Source organism: Candida metapsilosis (assembly GCF_017655625.1).
Source record: "Candida metapsilosis strain BP57 chromosome Unknown scaffold3, whole genome shotgun sequence".
NCBI classification, from domain to species: Eukaryota; Fungi; Ascomycota; class Pichiomycetes; order Serinales; family Debaryomycetaceae; genus Lodderomyces; species Lodderomyces metapsilosis.
This window is the reverse complement of record NW_027138161.1, coordinates 646,429-668,633: the sequence shown is the minus strand read 5'-3', so window position 1 is coordinate 668,633 and position 22,205 is coordinate 646,429. Positions and strand designations below refer to the sequence as shown.

The window sequence follows — 22,205 nt, the reverse complement described above, 5'->3', positions numbered from 1 at the left end:
TCCTGTAGCACGCAACTGTTAGAGTTTACATCGTTCCTTCTGAAATCAGTTAGTTGCTAGTTACTGATCTCATAAGAGATTCCAAAGCAAGTGCACGGACTCTAGATAGTTTTGAGAATTCATTTAAGTTTGCGTTGCGTTCGGTATGACTACGCGTTTTCTCCCGCCAAACTCGTAGTCAGTCACTAAATATACAACGTATGAGCTTTCACGTTTAGGAGATCTCGGATCCCGCCCCATTGTAACCCAAAATATTTTTTTGTTTTTTTGTTGACACACGTGCCCCTTATTTTTTTGTTGGAGTCGTCACGTGTGGTCTTTTTCAGAAAAGGTCCCACGTTCTCTGTTTTAAGGAAGCAGGGGAATCATAACACATGAATTCAATACTTTCTTTCTCTTTTGTTGACCAGTATCTAGTAAGCCGAAATGAAAAGCAAAACTTTCAATAAGTTCCCATTCAATACAAGTGACAACAAGTGGCTCTTTGACTCCACTAGTCTTATTAAGTATGGACTCAACTTAACTATACAATTTGCTTCAATCCAGCTAGAGGACTTTAATACGGCCCACACAGTCAAAAGAAAAAGACAACCACTGATTGACGAAAGTGAGTGTGAATCAGATAATGAAAGTATAATGGACTACGAGCATGAGCCTCCGAGTCCCATATTGGTGCCGGTGGAAGCTCCCAAGTCATCAATAAGAAGGTCCAGCTTCACTAAAGATGACAAGGATGTAATGTCATTACAGATCTGCTATAACAAAATAGAAAACATAATTGACGAGCATTTTCCAATGGCCAACGACTACAACTACATCACTATCAAAAATTTTGTGTGCAACTGCATGCTTCAGCAAGAGTTGGATATTAGGGAATTTCTTAATAGAATAGTTAACCACAGATACAAAAATGAACTTTCTGACATTATTCGCACAATATTTATTGAAAAGTACGAAGAAGTTAAATTGGAAGGTTTGATTGACTATTTCAATAATGTATTGAACCTAGCTGGTCCTGTGGACCTAAACAACCCGCATTTCTACGAACAGTATTACAGAGTTTGGAAATTCAAAGCTGAAGACTACTTGTCATATCACGAAGAATATTTTTTTGCTTATTTCAATAATGGAGGTAAGGCGCCGGTATCAGTTGAGCACATCATGTTACAAAACGGGTTTTTGATAAACTATGCAAGATTCAGATCATACTTTGTCTATGATGCATTAAACTACGAGGATGACTGGGAGGAAGTACCCACTGGATTGGGCACTCCTCGCTCCTCCTCTCGTCAATCATTCAGTGGCATACCCTCAATGGTGCTAGATTCAAAACCCAAACAGCTTCGGTTCAATGAGGAAGTAGACTTGATCAGCATAAATCGTTTCCTCCCTGTAGATCATGTTTTGTATGAGAAGTTATCGAAGAAGATATAAGAGTTATTAGAAGTAAGGTGTAAGTTCAACGGAAAATAGAACTGGATAATAGACAAAAAAAAAATATTTTCGCAGCCAAAATCTCTCTTTGTAGTCACGCACGGTGGAGAGAACTTGTATAGTTTTGTGTAGGAAATACTCTGGGTGCCCCCCACTCACGAGATGCAGAAGATAAATATAAACTATAATAAAGTAATTTTAAAAGCTCCAAATTGTTGAAAAAATTGGTGGATAATATGCTCGGTGGTGAGTAATGCTTCTTGTGTTGAAGGGAGACTAAATCAATACCCCAAGGATACTCTCCCCTCATTAGTAACTCCGAGATGGATATTTTTTTTTATTTTTTTTTTTTTTTTTTTTTTTTTTTTTTTTTTTTTTTTTTTTTTACGTAATTTAAACTTTTTATTTTTCAACGAAACAACTATAAACAATAACTTAATTAAAAAAGTGACCCTCCAAAGTTTTTGCACCCAACCACTATCAACTTACTCAATATTCATAGACGTTAACTGCATGGAAGGTTATAAAAAGCGTCTAACTACATCTATACACAATGTCCTCACCATTAAAACGTGACACTGAATCAAAACCACCAAAGAAGAAGAAACGGTCACTTGGGCATTTTCCCTGTCGTCACTGCGATAAAGTGTTTACTCGATCTGATCACTTGGCGAGACATAATCTTAACCACGAGCCAAAGGAGGTGTACGTTTGTGATTTCCAGATTGAATCCGATGGCAAACTCCAACAATGCGGTAAGAGATTTGTGAGAAAGGATTTGAAAGAACGCCACGTCAAAAGGCATTACGAGTTACAAGAGCTCGATGCGATGAGCAAACAGACTCACAGAGTTCATAATCATCCTATTCCAGCCGTACATGAATCAACACCCAATGGATCAACGCACTCGTTCCAGCCACCTACTGTCACATCATCTATGGAGTCTCCTCAATACCCCTTGACAACAAATTTGGCCCCAAATATGCTACCCAGTCAATTTGATTTAGAGTCTTTGAGAAATAATGGTACTACATTACCCCAAAATGATATCTTGACTTGGCTCTTTGAAATTCCTCAATTTGATAATAATTTGCCGAGAGACAACTTGCAAAGAGCCAGCGGCAGCTTGCCACCAATATATCAAGACCCAATCCAAAACAATGCCGTACAATCATTCACACCTCCCCCACCATTGGGGACCCTTGAGGATCAACTTGCGACCGCTTACGACTTCAATGTTTTTCCTAACGAGAATAATCCATTGGATGATCTTTTATCAAGGCAAGTATTAATGAGGGACAACCAAATGCGTAAGCTCTCACAAGTCAGCGATAGTTTACAAACATATCTGAGTATCACTTCAAACTCATCGCCCGCCACTACCACTGAAACTATTGTGGGGCAAGAGCAGCAAGTAGAAGAAGCTGAAGAAGCTATTGATTTTGACATTTTCGAAATCACCAATATGCTAGGACTTAATGTGGAGCAAGTATTTGAAATCTGCAATGCAAAGCGGTTGTCAATGTATATTAAAGCATTTTGGTCCACGTTTCATTCTCAATTCAGCTTCATGCATTATCCATCTTTTGATCCAAAATTGCATCCTTTACTTTTAGCTTCCATTATTACAGTTGGTGCTCTGTGCTACAATAGCGGCAGCAATACTGAGTTTTTGATAGCACAATTGTTATCGGAAGAGTTGCGTTATGCAATATTCAAGCATGAAGACTTTCTCGCACTGAGGCCGTGGGTAATACAGTCTTTAAACCTTCTTGAATGGGTTGAAAAGAACTTTTTAACTAGAAAATTTCACCAACGTGGTCATGTCCATCACGGTGCCACTGTTCAACTTCTAAGAAGAAGTCCAATGATGGGAGGGAATCCGTCCGCCCTTAAAAGAACTGCGAGTACCGGTTCAACATCAGCTGAAGAGAGTGACTCAAACGTGGAAGAGGAGATTAATAACGATATGGATCTTTACATACGATGGGTTGAATCCGAATCATTACGACGAGTTACGTTCATGACGTTCTATTTGGATATAACCGATTATGTCAAGTTTAGACATAACCCGCATATTGAATTCAGCCAGCTTCAATTGCTAAATCTTCCGTGTGATGAGCGGCTTTGGGAGTCAACGTCCATTCATGGCTCTTTCAAAAAATTAGCTAAACTTCAGAAAAAGCTACAGACGAATCAAAAGACTTTTTTAACTGGATTGAGGGAGCTCTTGAGAGGACAATTTCAAGGGTTGAAGAATTATCCCCTCTTCACACAAAAAATCCTATTAGCTGGACTAGTTTCTTTAATGTTTCTGCAAAGTGAAATGAACAATTCATTATTCAGAGCAAACTCCCATAAATCATGGAAGGAAAATGTAATGAACACATTTGATTCTTGTCTTGAAATTGTTCTGAATCTCAATCATGGAGGATTATATCGTCCCTTTGACGTTTTTCAACTCGCCAAAATCATGGCTTGTGATATCAATCATTATGATCTTGCAATATTTGCTGGTGCGCCCGCTAATCAAAGTGTTGCTGCTACAAAGAAGGATAAACGAATTGTTGAGCGTAAGATGAAGAACGCTTGGTCGCAGAAAAGATCCCTCGATTGCGTAGTTCAAAGCTATAAATTCTTATGGGACGTATTATTAGGAGAGGAAAATTGGGACCCAAACAGGAGTAGTGACTGTTCCTTCACACTTAGTCATGCAGTACTAATGTTGTGGGCATACTGTTTTGTTGTATCTGGAAAGGAAAGCTCCTTGTATCATGAATTCCCCAAAGATGCAACTTATACCCTTATGGTTAGATCGAGTGCTGAAGATGGTTACAGCTATTTGGCCAGAACAAGGGAAGAGTTCTATAAAGGAGGTAGCAAGTTGTCATCAATTTCGAACAAGCAGAATATATCAGGTTTGTGCTTCTTAGTAGGGACAAAGTTGAGATCAAGCCATTGGGAAATCCTGCGAGAGAGCGCAAAATTAATTTTGAATTGCGGTTTCAGGTCAATTGGGAAGGAATCTGTCTTGTGCTTAGATCTCTTTGATAATTAAATATTAATGAATAAAGATACGTTTTTATCTCATTTGGTAGCATGTCGGTGTATAGATTTTTTTTTTTTCTTTTTTCTCTTTGTAGCGATGAGGGATGAGAAATTTACTGCAAAGCATCTCAAGGCCAGAACAACTACAGAGCATTTCATCTACAGCCATGGATCTTCACCGTTGTCGTTTTGTTGACTATACGCCACATACTATAACATCATTGGCATTTTCTCGACCTTCATCACCAGAGAAACTCGCCTCGGCCGATTTTCGTTTAGCTGTAGGTAGAAGCAATGGAGATATTGAAATTTGGAACCCTAGACATAATTGGATACATGAGTTGACATTAGCTGGAGCAAAAGGAAGATCTATTGAAGGACTAGTTTGGAGTTCTAGTATCTCGGACAATGAACCCAGCCGATTGTTTTCTATTGGTGGATCAACTTATATAACTGAATGGGACTTGAAAACAGGAAGACCTTTGGTCAATTACGACTGTAATGCAGGCACCATTTGGTCTATTGATGTGAACTCAAGAGGTGATAAATTAGCAGTTGGATGTGATGATGGGTCCGTAGTTGTGGTTGATATATCCGGAGGATCAGGGTCATTGGAATATGACATCATTTGTCAAAGACAAGATGCACGAGTCTTGAGCTTAAAGTGGAATGGAGAAGAGCAGATTGTAGGAGGATGTGCAGATGGTAGAATAAGAGTTTGGAGTTATGGAGACAACACCAAAGGGAGAATTTTGAGTACTATGAGAGTTGACAAGTCCAAAACTGAAAGTACCTTGGTGTGGACTTTAGAAGTGTTGCCCGCAAAGAATCAGCTCGTAAGCGGTGACTCGACAGGGCATGTCAAGATTTGGGATTTGAAGTATTTCTCATTAATGCAGAGTTTCAAGATACATGACGCTGACGTACTTTCAATTGTACGTGATGCCAAGGAAGAACGATTCTTTTCGGCAGGTATTGATCGAAAAATTCACCAATATGACTTGTTGCATACAAAATCGAGTACGAAATGGGTGCATAGTTTTAACCGTTTATTGCATTCAAATGATATTAGAGCGATGGCAGTCACAGAAAGCAAAAGCTTTAAAGTTCTTGTCAGTGGTGGTGTTGAAAGAGCAATTACTATACAACCCATTGATAATTTCCAAGACTCGAAATATAAAAAGCTATTGGTCAACCAACAAATAAGTAATGTTTTAGTTGTTCCGGAGCAAAAACTTGTAATTCTATGGCAAGACCAAGTTGTCAAAATATGGAAAGGTTTGAGTAATGGCAAGCACAAATTGATTTCAAAGTTGACGCTTTCGGATGATGAGAATATCACGAGTGTTGATTTTAAGAACAAATTGTTGGCAGTTGCCAAAATGACTTCTGTAAAAATTTACGAATTGGATGAGGTGGACCCTGAGAATGATAAATACATGATCAATAAAATTAGAGATGAAAATTTCGATTCTATGATATCAGGCTCCAAGAAAGTGAAGTTCATCAGTGATTCAAAATTACTTATCTTGACTCCAGATGAGGAGTTGTACCAGTTTTCAATTGATGCTGAGAACAGTCAAATTTCATTGGATGACCAAATTGAGTTGATTGAGCATAATGCGTCATCTAGCATATCGTACAATGACAATGTAAAAACATTGACGCTTACCCCAAATCACAAGAATATAGTTATTTCCAGATTTAATGGATCGATAGAAGTGTACCCACTTGGCGAGGATGGTTTCACCCTTACAAAATTATCAAATTCGTCATCGCAACCCCATTTGTTGGCATTTCGAAATGACAATGAACTTTTAGTTTTGACCAATGATAACAAAATACTCGAGTTTAACTTATTCAACCAGGACCAATTATTAACTGCGTGGTCCAAACGTAATAGTGAGTTCTTGCCACGTCAATTCACATCTCTTGATGATAAACCGGAAGGGATGTTTGTAAAGAAAGAAAGATTGTGGGTATATGGAACGTCATGGATATGCTACTTTGATTTGACTAAAAACATTCCAATTAACAAAGTTTACAAAAATATCAGTACAGGTAAAAAGAGAAGACGTGATGGGTTGAGTCTTGATGACGATGTGGACGTTAATGGCGACGTTATACAATTGGAATCTAGTTTAAAGCAGAGTGAACTTGACAAGTTGAAGAGAAAGATCAAAGAAGATGAAGATGGCAATGATGGTGAAGTTCAAGACGATGGTGAAGATGAAGATATACAAGAGAGGGATTCAAAGGCGTTTTCATTAACTGAAAAATATAGACCAATTATGAAAGTAGCTGACTTTGGGCCAAATGAGTTATTGGTTGTTGAAAGACCATACTTTGCATTGCCAACTACACCTGCCTTCAACTTGCCAAAGTTGAGGGTATAAGAAAATAGAGCTGTGTATACAAATTAAAAAAAAAAAAAACTTTATTAATCTATTTTTGGAACCACTCTTGCTCCTTGAAAGAATATTCTCGCAGCCGAGCCATATCCCATAAGACATTTTTGTGGGTTTCCTTGGTTATCTTTATCTTCGCCTTTCAATCCCCAACCTTTTCCATTTCCAAACCAATCGTGGTATTTAGCGTCGTATACTTCTTTATAAGTATTGTGAGGTTCAAAGCTTTGTATATACATACCATCTTTTGGATCTTTCATAAACTCGTAAAATATAATCAAGTGTCTCTTGATCTCATCGTGAATTTGTTGTGCCAAACCTTCGGGAACGTCCTTGGGGTCAACATACAACAAGTAGTCGGCGAGGCCCTCGATTAACAATTGTACAAAGTATGATGAGTCACGCCAATATCTCTTGTCATCGGGGAAATCACGGTCATAAAAGAACGAGTTATGGTGAATACCTGCTTTAGCTAAATCAGTTGCAATTTGTAACCATTTCTTGTCCTTGGTGATGTGGTATAATTCCGCTGCTGCTGATAAGGTGGTACCGGTATTGTAACTCCATTTTACATTGTCCACCTTGTCGCTATCCTCACCAACACCATCTCTGATCAACTTGTCCAGAGGGTCTTGCAAAACTTTTATTTGCCAATCAATACATTTTGCCGCAAAGTCAATGTACACTTTACTTTCTTGTGGCACAAACTTTGAGATTTGCAAGCATGCCTTGGCCACTTCTGCAGTGGTACAGGAATTCAATAACGACTTGGAAATATGCCAATGCATACCACCTTTAGTCACCGCTTTCGGATTATCGTTCCAACCTCCCATCAAAAATCGAACCAATTCTCTTCCTTGGTCCAAGTACTGTTTATCCCCAGTGACTTCGTACGCAGTGATTATTGCACTAGCCACTTGAGCATCATCGTCATAGTAGATATCATTGTCACCACCTTCTGCTGCGGAGTACCCCTTAAGACTGTTGTTTTTGTACTTTTTAAACATGGCAATGGCTGGTCCAATCAAAGGCTTGAACTCGTCAGGGTAGATTCGAGCAGCGTCAACTACTGCTTGCACACCAACAGAGATGGCCCAAACGACAAATTTCGAGTCATTGTAACACCCGCTGCACTTTTTTCTAGCAACAAATGTCTTTTCGTGGGAATTGTAATATTCTAACCACATGGCTCTGGTTATCTGATAACCCTCCAAGTTTGGGTTTTCAAGCTTAGGAAATGCTGACATGATGTAATGGTCAATTGAGGTTAAAAGGCAATGGAAATATTTGTTTCTAGTTTTAGGATCGAGGAAATATCGTCCTTTTTTATAATCTCCGATTGAAGGTCAACGTGTGATATAAATAGGTCTGAAATTCCTGCATATTAGGACTGTTATCATTTTTCTTTGATTGCTGCGCTGCCGTTCTATGACGTATACGGTGGTGACTCGTAAAAGCAGATTTCGAATATTATATACAATGCAAATAGATTCAATGAGTTATACTATACAAATTAAAAGAATTAGTGAATTGAACATAGGTAAGCAACCATCAATTTCTTCTCCCAATCCTGCTTCTACTCTTTAGCATTTTCTGGTTTTCTAACGACGTACAACATCATAGGGGTGAACAATTTTTGACGACCACCTTCAACCAAGTTAACAGCAGCGTCTTCCAAAGCGTGGGTGACTTGTTTAGAACCCTTTGGTGCAATTCCGAGTTTTTCCATTAATCCAACGGCCTCAGTGGTGAACAATCTACCAAGTCTTGAAGTTCTGAAAACAGTATATAAGTCACCTAAAGATTGACAGTATTTCAAATCTCCTGCCAATGGGTAGTACCATGGAATATCGTCATCGACGTCGGCCAAGTCCTTTTGGTATTCAACTTCAAACCCAACATTCTTCAAAGCTTGCTCGGCAACTTCACGACTGTACATCTTTGGAATACCATCACCAACTTCAATACCGTATGCAATCTTACGGTGCTCTTCGTTAGTTTCATCGTATTTGTCGGTCATAACCCATTCGTAAACACCAAAAACACCACCTGGTTTCAAAACTTTGTAAATTTCAGAGTAAACACCTTCCAAGACTGGGGCATGGACAGTAGCTTCAATTGCATACACAGCATCAAAGGTCTCTGGCTCAAAATCCATTTGCATGAAATCACCTTTGACATAGGACAATTTATGGTCCAAGTTGTATTTCTTAGCGTAATAGTTGGCCCTTTCAATTTGGTAGTCGTTGTTGTTTAAACCAACAATCTCACAATCAGTGAATCTAGTGATTTCTCTACCTGGTCCACCAACACCACATCCGACATCCAAGACCTTCATGTTTTCTGTTATGTTCATCTTATAAGCCAAGTAGTGTTCGTGTCTAGCGGTGGCTTGTCTAAAAGCTTCACCCTTGTAGTATCTTGAAAAATGGAATGAGGAACCCCAACCATATTCGTAAAAATCAGTAACTAAGTTGTAGTAATGATGAGTTAACTGTGAGTAATCGCTTAATCTTTTGGTCTCATCATCTTTAGTGACTCCACCATCCCAATGTTTAAAGTACCCTTCATTGGCAACGGAAGCAGCATCTTTGGATTTGGCAATCAATGCAGCCAACCCGGTCTTTTTGTAAGATTCACCATGTAAAGCCTTGGTGAATTTCTCATCTCTCTCGAAATCTTTTTCAGCTAATTGAACTGGTGACATTGTTGAATAATTGTTTAATAGGATATAAAGCCCGGAGTAGGAAGTTGTTTTTCAAGTTTACTACTTTTGCAGAAAGAAAACTGAAGGAGATATAGGCAAGATTTTATATAAAGAAGAAAAAGATTATAAAAATTAAATTAAATTGGACGTGTTGTTGTATACGATGGAAAAAAAAAAAAAAAAAAATTTAAAATAAGTTACACAAACCTATGGGGTACGAGATATTTTGACTTTTCCAATAAGCGTACAGACTAGCATAGATGGGACTTCTCCAAAGAATGCCCTACTTGTCGTTTAAACTGGATCTAGATTTAGGGCTGTGTAGCGAGTTGTTGCTATGAACCTTGGCAAAAGGATTTATGAGGTGATCTCAATAAATTGAACAGCGTTTCGCAAAAACTAGAAGAATTGAAGAATCACTCAGTATCTCTTTTACGAGGTAGCCTAATCAAGATCTTCTGCTTAAAAGCATCGCAGTAATAAGTAGTATTTCGTATTATCAGGAAGCTCCCTATCAATTATTCACGTATCTTGTGCAAGGCTTCCAGATTCGAGGTCGTTTTTGTGTGTTTTATCTTGTCTCATCGTTCCTTGTGTGTTTCTTTTTTTTTTTTTGATGTCTCGCCACTCTTCCCTCGTTTAACGAGACACAATTTCTATACGAGAGAAAATGAATTAAACGTACTTTCTGATAAGCATCCAATCAATTGTACTCCAAAATGATGTGAAAAAGGTTAGATTGCAGATAAATAGATTCTCCACCAGCATCACTGTAAGGAGGGAGAAAGTAACACTGTTGTTACGCTTTTGCATACACGTGCCACAAAATGCTACTCACCTTGTCTAGCAAAAGGAGTATCAATTAAAGGTGGAAATACGAGTATGAAGCTAGCTCCAAATCTTTTCTTTCTTGGTTTTCTTCCGCTTCAGTGCATCAACGTAACCCCCTATTGCTGCTGTGGTGAGAGATTTTTCAGTGACATAAAATGCTAAGAAACGACAATCATTTGCGACATTAGCTGCATTTTTATTTTTTTTTTTGTTTTTGTTTTTGTTTTGATTTTTCTGATCTCAATGTAAACATCTCAAAGCAGCTACGTAAAGACGTGTTCAACGACGTAACCAGTTAGCAAACATCCAACAGTTACCTATATTAATAAGGCTTTATCATTTCACCCTACTTCAGCATAAGTTCATTCAAGCACGGAACCGTTAGATAACCCACAATGTCTCTTGACAAACCACCCAAGCCAACGCTTATGGCAATCAAAAAAATCACTGATCCTAAGGAATTGGATATCAGCATGATGCATATATTCAATGATTGTCAATTTTCAATGGCAGGGCATAAGAAATTACTTGTTCTTATGAGAAGTGTCTTTAATAGAGCTTTAGAGATCAACTTGCTAGACTATTTCTGTTTACGATTCACGCAGCTACTCAATCATACTTTGAAGTTCAAGAAAGGTGAGCCAAATGCAGATCGAGTGGCTAAATTTGTTGCTCATTTTGTAAAGTCTGGCGCGGAAGAAGCGGCTAGGATTGAGGAACTACATAAGGAAGAGAATTGTGGTTCTGATGAAGTTAATTATACAAAGGAAGACGTGGCCAAAATTGAAGCTAATACTGAGTTTGTCTCCTACTTGATAAAGCATCTTCTACGTGGAATAGAAGCATCGAACAAACTGGTTCGCTATAGAGTAGTCCAATTATTTGCACTAATTATAAAGTACATGGGGGATATTGATGCTGACATTTTCCAAGTGCTAATAATATCACTATACAAGAGGTTGAATGACCGTGAAGTCCCTATCCGAATGCAAGCTGTGATTGCTTTGGCTAGTTTCCAGTATTTTGATGTTGATTTTGATGATGAAGATGATGAGCTAGATGCTGATGAAAAGCTGTCCACGGATAAAGTGACAAATGAATCCATTATAGAGTGGCTAATGACGTGTTTGCAACTTGACGATAGTGCAGAAGTTAGGCGTACTGCGATGCTAAACACAGAGAAAAGCAAAAGTACTATTAACCTCCTATTGGAAAGAGTAAAAGATCTCAATAGTATCAATAGGAGAATTGTTTTTTCCAAAATTACGCCTGAGTTAGGTGGAATGAGTAACTTAAAAGCAAGACATAGGGAGATCTTATTACAATATGGACTCAATGATAGAGATAAGAGCGTTGCTGAAGCTGCTATTAAACTATTGTGCAACTCGTGGTTTGATTCCTGTGATGGTGACTTGAACAAGTTCCTTGAATTAATGAATGTCACCCGTAGTCAAATAGCTGACAAAGCTGTATCAACTTTATTCACTGTTCGACCTGAAGTTGTTCAAAGCATTGAAATCACACCAGACTTTTGGAAATCCTTAACAATTGAAAGTTCGTATTTGATGAGGGCATTTTTCGCTCACTGTAACGACAACAGACTTTACAAGGTAATTGAAACGAATTTTCCCGATCCATTGGAGTTAGCTGATACGTTAAGCAAGTACTTGCAGATGATAAATAGCATCAAGCAGAATAATCTCAACGCCCATAAAATATACGATGGGTACATGAGAGAAATCAATGAGATTGAAAATGCCATGTTTGAATGTGACAATTCAATGGCAGCTATAAATTTGAAACTCCAAGCTTGTGTGAAAAAGATGCAAGTGCTTGAAAGTGCAGAAGAGGTGTTGGGAGAATCGAGAAAAGCCAAAACGCAACGTCGAAAAGAACAACAACAAGAAAAGCAGCGACTTCAATCGGAGATCGATCATTTGAAACAAGAGTTTAAGGATCACGAGGAAGAATATAGAAAATGCTTTGAGATGAAATCGATTAAATTGAATCGCCTTAAAGCAAATAGGAGTGAATTTGAGGATTACATTGATATGAGCAAGGACTTGAAATTTATCGCCAGACAACTACTTATTATCTGCATTGACTTTGACTTTAGTGATGAGGTTGGGAGACGAGCTATGTTAAATGTGATTAGAACTCAGCTCCATGAAGAGAATAATTTTGACCATGAGGATGTGAGCGTTAAAGCTAGCAGCAATGGAGATGGTATTGTGATTAATGCATTAAAAGTCTTGCGAAAAATTTCCATCAATGTTAAAGACTTTGTTGCAATGACAGTTGAAATCATTACTGACATTAGAGACTCCATGGAAGGTACTGATGGGGAAGATGTGTACCTTTCTGCTGCAAATACATTTAGTGCAGAAGGTAATGACAGTTCAACCACGGAAGGTGTCAAACAAGGAAATGGCGCAAAATTCAATGCGGAGAATGGTGATGCAGACACCTCTATATCAGATGATTCTGATTTGGATTTGGATGATTCTGACGATGAAAGAGAAGGTTCTCATAAAAAGAGGAAAACAGAACCCTCCGTACCCAACGACGATGTCTTGCTTCGATGCTTGAAATTAACAAAACATTCACTAGAGCTTATTGATGATAATTTGGATCACCATCTTTCACTTCGTTCAATCTACTCAGGTTTGGTAAACTACGCTTTGACTAGGACATCTAATCGAGCATTGTATTTGACAGCACTACAATGTTTGGGATTGTATGCTCTTATTGATGAACCAATTGCCAAAGAAGCGCTAGTGACTTTTTTCAATACTACAAAGACCTCGGGAGAGGAGGTCAAGTTGATTTGCATTACTGGAATTGTTGATATTATATCCACTTTTGGAATAAACATTATTGCTCGCGAGAGGAGATTCGGGTTTCTTCGATTGTTTTATAAAGTTCTTTCGGATGATAGTTCGAAGTTAAGGGCACTAATGGGTGAAGGTATTAGCAAATTGTTCTTGGCTGACATTTTTATGATCAAAACCGTGAACGATATTCATAACGATAAGAAAGGTAGCTCTACGAGTGGCAGTGGGCTGGTTTCAAACGATGCTGAGCCCGAAGTAGAAGAAGTTGTAAATGACGAAGAAGACGAAGACAATGAGCTGGAGAAGGAATTGTTTGTGGCTTTGTTGTTGAGCTATTTTAATTCGTCATCGCCAGGATCATCAAATAGCCAAGAATTGAAACAAGTTTTGGCATTTTGTATTCCTGTTTACTGTTTCTCCCATCCAAACCACCAGTTGGGATTGGCTAGTGTTCTGGGAGACTTGCTTTTAAAAGCGCTGGAGACTACCAATTTGAAACCAGGTAAGATCCTTCCACAATTGATTGATTGGGCTAATCCTCAAAATCTTGCTCAAGTGAAGGATTCCATTGGGAAAGGTTTGGTCACTCGTCAGTGGTCTCACATTTGGCAAGCATTGTACATCATGGAAGTTTTTGAAGTTAGAGAATTGGGAAAAGAATATCGAAGAGCCATCATCAACAACTTGGCCAAGATTCAAATCTCGATATTTGAACGTGACGATGATGAGAGTGATGTACAATACCTCGCAGATGTCACTGCATTGTTGCAGAAATTGGTTGATGAAATTGACCGCATGAAGGATATTTTGGATGTGTATAAGGATGATTTTGATTATCAAATGGATAGACTTACAATGAAAAACATGCAAAATTTCCACGATTCAACGTTGGATAAATTGGATATTGTCAAGAGAAAACAGGAGGAGTTGGAAAAGTACAAGAGTAGATCACAAAGAGGTTCAGCAAGTCCGAATGGATTTAGAAGTAGAAACAACTCGGTGTTGTTGACTGATGAAGCAGTTATAGTTGGTGAAAGGCAAGCTAGTAGTACACCTACAAAAGTGAAACAAGAGCCAACGGATGCCATTCGGGTGGGTGTACATGCTGTGATTGACAAAGATGAGTCTGAGAAAGTGCACGATGATGATGATGATGATGATGATGACGTTATTATGCACTATTCAGAGAGTGAGGTCGAATCTGTGTCTTCCAAGAATGGTGATGTAGAGCATTCAGATGGGAATGACAGTCTACCAAAGAAAAAGAGTAAACAGAAAAGGAAGGAATTGAATGTTGGATCTGCTTCTGTAATTAAAACTAATGACATCCCGCACAAACAAAAGACATTTGAAGAGTTTATGGAAGGCGACTCTGACATTGATCTTGATGAAGATCTGAGTGATGACTCAGAAGAAGAGTAGAATTGAACTCAGTGCTCACTTTATATACCAATTATATTCCTCATAAACTAAATACACAATTCAAAATAAAATAGAAAAAGAAAAGAAAGAAAAAAAAAAGTTGCATCCGCCAATTTTGTAGAACCTAGACTCGTCATATTGTAATTACTCCAATCACTTTCTTATACTTCTCTCCAACAAATGATTTACATCATCTGAGTTTATAACAACTCCTTTCTCCGAACACTTGGCCTTATTCTTCATCTCATTACATAATCCATCAATATCAATTTCAGTATACCTTGGATGTGCCGTTATCCTATCCCAAATTTCACTGCATTTCATCGTAGCTCTTGGTGCTGGGACAACTTCATCACTACTACTATCATCATCGTTTTCAATATCGCCTCCCTCTTTATTAGTTTGTGTAACAGCGGTTGGTGTTGTGTCAGTACCCTCTTTCAGTACTGACTTTCTGTTGTTGATATCCGTTACTGAGTTCTTGATGAAATCATTGAAATTAAAATCAGTGTTCACTTCGTCCTTATTCAATGGATCGTACATGGATTCTTCAGTGGTTAATAGATCAGCAAGATCTCTATCTCCATTAGTACCATTTGTATTTCCAAATGCTAAAGAAACATCAAAGTTGTTGTCATTTAGGAAACTCAATGGATCATCCGAGTCTTTGTACTTGTTATCAACTAAATTAAAGTCAAAATCTGTCGTATTCAAATTGAACAATTCATTGTCATTATATTCGTTGGCAGTTCCTACATTCAGTTCATTTGAAAATCTTGGATACGTGGGTGACATACTTGAGAATGGTGAGTCAAAACGTGTGGTTTCTGTTGTTGCACTCAGGTGTTTATAGTTATTGGGTATCGACCTTCTGGATTTAGGAATAGGATCCTTCTTTGTACCACAAGCTTCACCTAACTTGGCGCAGAATGGATCAACTTCTTCTTCAAAGTTACGTGTAAAATTCAAAGACATGTCGTTCTTAGCTGAAGGATCAGTCACTCCTTCTGGTGTTACAAGAATATTATCATTCAAAGGCGTGGTTGAAGACGATGAGCCCGATACTAAATCAGGCACATTGGTATCGTTATTCTGCTGTTGTTGTTTCAATAATTTCAAGTTGTCCTTTGACCAAGGCGCACCAAAAGAGTAGCTGGGTGAGCTATTAGATACCGATGAGTGTGTAGAAGCCTTGTCTGAGATTGACCCTTTTGAAGTACCAGAAGTGCTTTCGTTATCTTGTGGTGACAGATCAACATTACTTGATTGTGGGTTGGGATTGCTCAAATGACCAACTGTTTTCGGAAGGTTCAAGTCCAGAAAATCTGTTGATCCTCTATACTTGATCAACTCACTCTTTAAAATATTGACTTGTGCTTTCAAAAAATCTGTTTCAGTCATTGCTTTTACATTCTCGTCTTCTAACAACTTGACTTTATCTTCCAACTCTTTCATCTTGCGTTCTTTCCTCTCTCTGTAAGCCCTTTGAGCAGCTCTATTTTGCGCAGTCCTTTTTGATTTCGGTTCAGTTTCAATTGGTTTTCTACCTGGTTTTGTATGGAGCTTCTTTTGGTCATTTTCTTCGTCACCCAATGCGTCTGGTGAGTATGACATTACGTCTGAAAAGTTACGTTTAATATCGGTCATGGCTGATGTTTTGCTTCTGTTGTGGTTTAAAGCTTTTGCGGTAATCGGAATTGGTTGAAAATGGGATTTTGAAGCTACCGTGTCGAATAAAAAGGGCCACTGATGAGTTGTAGTAGTGGTGATAGTGGGTATAGCCAGATTTTGCTTCCGTGGTGGCTTCTATGAAGTATATAAGATGCTGAGGTTGCTATAGAAAGTGGATGTCTTTTGATATTTTGAAATTGAGGAATGACTCTGCAAATTAGCCTTCTACGATAGTTAAGAATTAGTAATCAAGAGAGAAACAATAGAATACGCTTTTTTTGCATAAGTACACGACCACAAAGTTTAAAAAGATTAAAATTAAAATTTCTTTTGTGTTCTTCACAGGAAAGAAAAGAAGTCTAGGCTCTCTCAAATAACACTCTATTTGAGCTTTCTTTCTTTCTTTTCAAAGGCGGGCACTTCTGATATTTGGTTTAGGTTCTTTTATATGTAAGTTGAAGGTAGTAGAGGATACGCTATCGCTTCCCCTTTTTTCAAGACTACATTATTTATTGTGAGTAGGTCACGTGCGACAAGATTAAGATGGTGTTATACTTGATCCAGATTTTTCCCAGCTTTGAGAATAGCAAGAGTGTAGTCAGTAGATGAGAGTATATTGTTCAGTATAGTTCCTGAGTATGTATCAATTTTTTGCTCTTTACATTGTTGAGATTTTAGTTGCAAAATTTATCAAAATGTTTACCAATGGCATCTTCTACGCAGGTTTAGCTTCATAATCAAAAAAAATATATATATATAAACACGATACAGTCTCAATTAGTTGAAGCCAGTTAGATTGCTCTTCAAGAGGCAGAGGCACCACTCATTTTCCAACTGTTTTAAACCCCCCTTTTAATCTTCTTCTTCCCCTGCATTCATCCGGTAGCGAACAGCCGTTCCCACACACACACACCAACAAAAAAAAAAAAAAAAAAAAAAAAAAAAAATTGGCAGCGCTGTAGATACTGGGAAATTTTTCACTCTTTTAAAAGTCCGTGACAACAAGAATATTCATAACAGTCAATGTCATTGCCAAATATAGGTATGTTAATCTAAACTACATTACATAACAGAAAAAGCAACTAACAGACATCTACCCAACAGATGAGTTGAATATCAGGCAAAATGACGACGACGATCTAGTCGAGATAACTCAAAAGGTCTTTGCTTCAGCGCATCAATTGAAAGAAAACAAAGTCGTAAAGTCGGCGTTGTTTGAATTGCTCGATGGAACGAGGGCATTGGAGGTGTTGAATCCAAGACATGACACTGGAATGATAGAATTGGAGGACGTTGATATCTTTTTTGACTGCTCACAGCCTCAAACTGCAACATCAATTGTCAATATACAAAGTAAATTGCTTGCACATTTAGTAAACTGGCTTGAAGGGCATAGTCTTCCTGAAACTGTACTCAGTTGCCGATATGTTCAAACAATGTTGGAAAATTACCTCCATGGAGCTAATCACACCAAATGTGCATTCAATTCAGCAAAGCTACAACTGCAAAATTATCCTAAAGACTCAAAATATTGGCTAGTACACCGAGTTTTAAAAGTCTTTGTGAAAGGACTATGCAAATTTATAGGCTTTGTGATTAACCTAGCCAAGACATTCTTATATGAGGAAGAAGACTTGATATCAAGAAATCAAGACTTAAACTTCTTTTCAGAGGTACCGCCTCAAGCCATCATCGATGAAATTAATGACGAATTTGAATGGGTGTTAAGCCATGAACTAGAACACTCGAATATAATTATTAGTCAAATGAAGTTGGTACAGTATTTGAATCAGTTTGAAAAAAGTATCACATCTCAACATGTACCATTTATGGAGGACAATCTGAGTACAGAGCAGCTATTTTCCTTCTGTGATAAGGCAGTCGATGAGATAAATCACATAAAACACTTTAAAATTGACGAGTCTAAAATCCCCAAAGGTGCTTTTTCCAAGTTTATCCAAGTTGAAATGGGGAATACAAATGTTCCCGTTGATTTAGCCTCCGTTGAAGATACCGATTATTGTAATCACTTGGAAGGAATCTTTACAGTTGTCAAAACGTATGTAAACGAAGCAGCAACCATCAAATCAATGAACCAACTACATGACTATCTACAATTCAATATCAAATATCCCATTGACAAGTTCTCAGTCTTTGCCAGAGGGTTGTTTCAACTATTCTTTATTCGTGACGACAAATCGATATTCGGCTCTTCCATTAACCTACCACAGCTAACTATAACGCTAATTGAAAACTTGGTTGGCCCAAATACTGCATTCTTGATGCCTCTTGAACCTCAATTATCTCAAATTAAAGCCTCTACAGCGGGGGAGATTCTTTCCAGATACGATTCGCTTATTCAAGACTTGGATAGCGCTATGTACAACAATCATTGCATCTACGGGGCTAATCGCTGTCGAGTACAGCAACTAATATCTAAAAGTTTGGTTTTATGGGATACACTTCAAGTTGAATGGGAAGCATTTGAAATTCAAATGTTTCAAGAATTTCAAGTTGGTGATCTAATCAATGATAATGATCCAGCAATCACCATTACATCCTTCATATACTATCAAAAGATTGAATTGATGATTGAGTTGTTGCTCGGGGGTGCCAGTTTAGAGCTTTATAAACCATTTGAATTGTTTTTGATTTACTGGTACGGTGATATCCTTTTGGATAATTTAATTCAGCATTTGAAGTTGCGGATTAAAAGGATCCTATTGGGCAAGATGGATGTGATTGAAGAAAAATTACCTAAAAAGATCAAGAAACTAAAGAATGGACCAAAGAAGGACGCCTTGAAAGAGCAATTAAAGCATGGACAAGAGGTTGTTATACCACAAATCCTATCCACCATTCGTCATCAAGACTATCTTGTTGAATCGTTTGAGAACTTACAGCGTTTAATCAATTGCTTTAAAGGATACTTTTCTATTCTTTCTAAATTGAAACTACTTGATTTCACCAAAGGTCCAGCGAACAGCTTCACCTCATTAGAGCATCTATACTATTTAAGGATGAAACCATGGTCTTCAATTGGTGTACCACAATTCCCATCATACAATGCCTACCTAAAAGCACTTGCTCCAACAAAACCTGATGCGGACAATCACGCAAACTTGATAAAGTGTTTGGGGTCATTGACCAAAATCAAAAGTGATTTGGTAACGGTTGAAAAGGGGGTGAAGAAACTGTTAGAGTATGTTGCTCGCCAACACAATGAGTTTATCAAAAACTCTTCAATTCAACAGTGGTACTCTCAGCTAGCTGAAACAGCCACCGACTTGAGCGTGGAAATCAGTAGTTTGGGCAAGATCTTATCCACTAACAAAGAGGACTTGTCTAAAATTCGCCAAACTTACCATCCTGTTATGAAACCAGCTAAGCATAAGTATTTCATCCAAGTACAACTAGAGACCAATGAACACTAGTTTATTCAATTTGTAATCTTGTTTATAGTTTGTTCAAGATCCTTAGATTGTTCTAAAAGTTGTGGATGATTATTTTTGTAAACAGTCTCCACATCCTGCAAAATTTTATCAGTCGACTCTTTAATAGCTTGTAGGGTTGCTCTTAGTTTCCTTAAATTACTCAATTCCCTTGCGTAGTCGTTATCCATGGTGGTCTTTGCTTTAAATGGCTGTTGGTGCAACTGTTCCAATATTTTTCTTTTTTTTTTGTCGCAAGTACACGCAACCAATCAAACAAAATTAAAATTTGTATTACACACTCACTCACATAAAAATTTATTTCAACCTTCTCTCATAAACCTAGTGAGTTGCTTTCAATACAAAAGTAGTCCAACCTCATTCCACACTACTCAGTCATGTCTACATCAATATTCCGTTTTGTAAAAAACGTATACAGATCAGGTTTGAGAAGAGCCGGTTGGCAATTACAGGTACACAATGATGTCAAGAGTGGTACCTACATAGGAACTGATGATCATGGTAATAAATTCTACGAAACGGATGCACCAGAAGAACCTATATTAAGAACAAGATGGGTTGAATATAACAACTGGCACCCAGATATTTCACAAGTTGAGCCAGGATGGCATTACTGGTTGGGTTATGGAACCAACACCCCACCAAATAAGTTACAAGGAGACGAAAAGACCACTAGAGCATACCCCTTGCCAGCTCATCATAAACCTAACTTGACCAATACTCCTGGTGCATTTGTTACCTATAATACTGCCAAACCGAAATGTCAAAGTTGGAGTCCCGAGGTGAAGGAAAGGACTGGAGAGAGGGCTGAAGTGAGAGTATAGATTGTATTTATTCTTGGGTTGAAATATAAGTCAGGATTGTTAACAACTTGTGTGAGGCTGGAGAATGATGCCGTTAATGAAGATGGCCGGCCATGTATAGAGTCCATTCGTAGTGTATCTCTACCTCCAGGAACTGCTCTATTTGTGAAATCTTTTCAATTGCTTGAGTTCTGGTCATCATTATCATTTGATGTATCTAACCCTCCATACTTCACTGTTTTCTACTCACAGTCTTATCGTCTCACGCGAGTTCCATCGTACGTTTTGCGGAATAAAGAATTTTTTTTTTTTTTTTTTTTCACCCATCTCATACAAAACCAATCTTTATTCAAACAACACACTCCTTCACGTACGATGACCGGCTCCGGAAACCTTCCTAATTTGGCATCAGATGCCGTTTTGAAACATTCTGTACCAGTTCCTGACTCTTTTGAAGAGGTCAGTGGTATCGACTATTCAAAAGACACTGCATACAATACGAATGCCAAAGATTTGATTTCATCAATGTCAAAAATGGGGTTCCAAGCCAGTTCCTTGTCGCAAGCATGCAAAATTATTGATGAAATGAGGACTTGGAGAGGTAAACACAAGTCTGAACTAGAAGAGCATAAACAGGGTGGGGAATTCGATGACAAGGGATATCAAAAGACAACCATCTTCATGGGATATACATCAAACTTGATTTCAAGTGGATTGAGAGACACCTTGCGTTATTTGGTTCAACATAAAATGGTTAGTGCTGTTGTTGCTACCGCCGGAGGTGTTGAAGAGGACTTGATTAAATGCTTGGCTCCAACTTACATGGGGGATTATACATTGCCAGGTAAAGGATTACGAGACCAAGGAATGAATAGAATTGGAAACTTGTTAGTACCTAATGACAACTACTGTAAGTTTGAAGAATGGGTTGTCCCTATATTTGATCAGATTTTGCAAGAACAACAAGAAGAGCTTGCAAAAGACGGTGCTAATGCATTTGATGCTAGTTCAAAAGCAAACTGGACACCTTCGAGACTTATTGACAGATTAGGAAAAGAAATCAACGATGAAAGCTCAGTTCTCTATTGGGCACATAAAAACCAAATCCCCATTTTCTGTCCCGCTTTAACTGATGGATCTATTGGTGATATGTTGTTTTTCCATACGTTCAAAGCATCACCACAACAATTGCGTTTGGACATTGTTGCTGATATCAGAAAGATCAATTCAATGTCAATGGAAGCATCTAGAGCCGGTATGCTTATACTAGGAGGTGGTTTGATCAAGCATCATATCTGTAATGCCTGCTTGATGAGAAATGGTGCTGACTATGCTGTTTACATAAATACAGGACAAGAATTTGATGGATCTGATGCAGGTGCAAGGCCTGACGAAGCTATAAGTTGGGGAAAGATCAAGGCTGATGCCAAATCTGTCAAAGTGTATGCTGATGTAAGTTTGGTTCTTCCATTAATCGTTGCAGCCACATTTGCAAGCGAAAAGCCAGAGAAAAGTACATAAATAGACCTTTTTTGTATATAGATGTTTCGTAAACAACGAGATATATCGAATATTGGTTCATGTAATTGGAATAA

General features: G+C 38.0%; 10 protein-coding genes across 10 annotated transcripts; 7 read left to right on the top strand and 3 right to left on the bottom strand. All coding sequences in view use genetic code 12, as the record gives it.

The window, feature by feature from the left end:
* Nucleotides 1-426: 426 nt before the first annotated feature.
* On the top strand, nucleotides 427-1,434 carry I9W82_003088 (uncharacterized protein; the record flags this gene model as incomplete). Its single annotated transcript, XM_067692015.1, has 1 exon — nucleotides 427-1,434. The coding sequence occupies one exon, from the start codon at nucleotides 427-429 to the stop codon at nucleotides 1,432-1,434; it is 1,008 nt and encodes a 335-aa protein (XP_067548437.1).
* A 553-nt stretch (nucleotides 1,435-1,987) lies between these two features.
* Nucleotides 1,988-4,492, top strand: I9W82_003087 (uncharacterized protein; the record flags this gene model as incomplete). The annotated part of the gene is made up of 1 exon (XM_067692014.1): nucleotides 1,988-4,492. One exon carries the CDS (start codon nucleotides 1,988-1,990, stop codon nucleotides 4,490-4,492), a length of 2,505 nt encoding a protein of 834 aa, XP_067548436.1.
* A 157-nt stretch (nucleotides 4,493-4,649) lies between these two features.
* UTP4 (Utp4p) lies at nucleotides 4,650-6,878 on the top strand (the record flags this gene model as incomplete). The annotated part of the gene is made up of 1 exon (XM_067692013.1): nucleotides 4,650-6,878. The coding sequence occupies one exon, from the start codon at nucleotides 4,650-4,652 to the stop codon at nucleotides 6,876-6,878; it is 2,229 nt and encodes a 742-aa protein (XP_067548435.1).
* Nucleotides 6,879-6,922: 44 nt separating this feature from the next.
* On the bottom strand, nucleotides 6,923-8,137 carry I9W82_003085 (uncharacterized protein; the record flags this gene model as incomplete). Its single annotated transcript, XM_067692012.1, has 1 exon — nucleotides 6,923-8,137. The coding sequence occupies one exon, from the start codon at nucleotides 8,135-8,137 to the stop codon at nucleotides 6,923-6,925; it is 1,215 nt and encodes a 404-aa protein (XP_067548434.1).
* A 329-nt stretch (nucleotides 8,138-8,466) lies between these two features.
* Nucleotides 8,467-9,597, bottom strand: ERG6 (sterol 24-C-methyltransferase; the record flags this gene model as incomplete). The annotated part of the gene is made up of 1 exon (XM_067692011.1): nucleotides 8,467-9,597. The coding sequence occupies one exon, from the start codon at nucleotides 9,595-9,597 to the stop codon at nucleotides 8,467-8,469; it is 1,131 nt and encodes a 376-aa protein (XP_067548433.1).
* Nucleotides 9,598-10,823: 1,226 nt separating this feature from the next.
* On the top strand, nucleotides 10,824-14,684 carry YCG1 (condensin subunit; the record flags this gene model as incomplete). Its single annotated transcript, XM_067692010.1, has 1 exon — nucleotides 10,824-14,684. The coding sequence occupies one exon, from the start codon at nucleotides 10,824-10,826 to the stop codon at nucleotides 14,682-14,684; it is 3,861 nt and encodes a 1,286-aa protein (XP_067548432.1).
* Nucleotides 14,685-14,837: 153 nt separating this feature from the next.
* On the bottom strand, nucleotides 14,838-16,331 carry CAP1 (DNA-binding transcription factor; the record flags this gene model as incomplete). The annotated part of the gene is made up of 1 exon (XM_067692009.1): nucleotides 14,838-16,331. The coding sequence occupies one exon, from the start codon at nucleotides 16,329-16,331 to the stop codon at nucleotides 14,838-14,840; it is 1,494 nt and encodes a 497-aa protein (XP_067548431.1).
* A 1,047-nt stretch (nucleotides 16,332-17,378) lies between these two features.
* I9W82_003081 (uncharacterized protein) lies at nucleotides 17,379-19,789 on the top strand (the record flags this gene model as incomplete). The annotated part of the gene is made up of 2 exons (XM_067692008.1): nucleotides 17,379-17,397; nucleotides 17,499-19,789. 2 exons carry the CDS (start codon nucleotides 17,379-17,381, stop codon nucleotides 19,787-19,789), a joined length of 2,310 nt encoding a protein of 769 aa, XP_067548430.1.
* Nucleotides 19,790-20,184: 395 nt separating this feature from the next.
* On the top strand, nucleotides 20,185-20,631 carry I9W82_003080 (uncharacterized protein; the record flags this gene model as incomplete). Its single annotated transcript, XM_067692007.1, has 1 exon — nucleotides 20,185-20,631. The coding sequence occupies one exon, from the start codon at nucleotides 20,185-20,187 to the stop codon at nucleotides 20,629-20,631; it is 447 nt and encodes a 148-aa protein (XP_067548429.1).
* Nucleotides 20,632-20,985: 354 nt separating this feature from the next.
* I9W82_003079 (deoxyhypusine synthase) lies at nucleotides 20,986-22,131 on the top strand (the record flags this gene model as incomplete). Its single annotated transcript, XM_067692005.1, has 1 exon — nucleotides 20,986-22,131. One exon carries the CDS (start codon nucleotides 20,986-20,988, stop codon nucleotides 22,129-22,131), a length of 1,146 nt encoding a protein of 381 aa, XP_067548428.1.
* Between the last annotated feature and the right edge of the window lie 74 nt (nucleotides 22,132-22,205).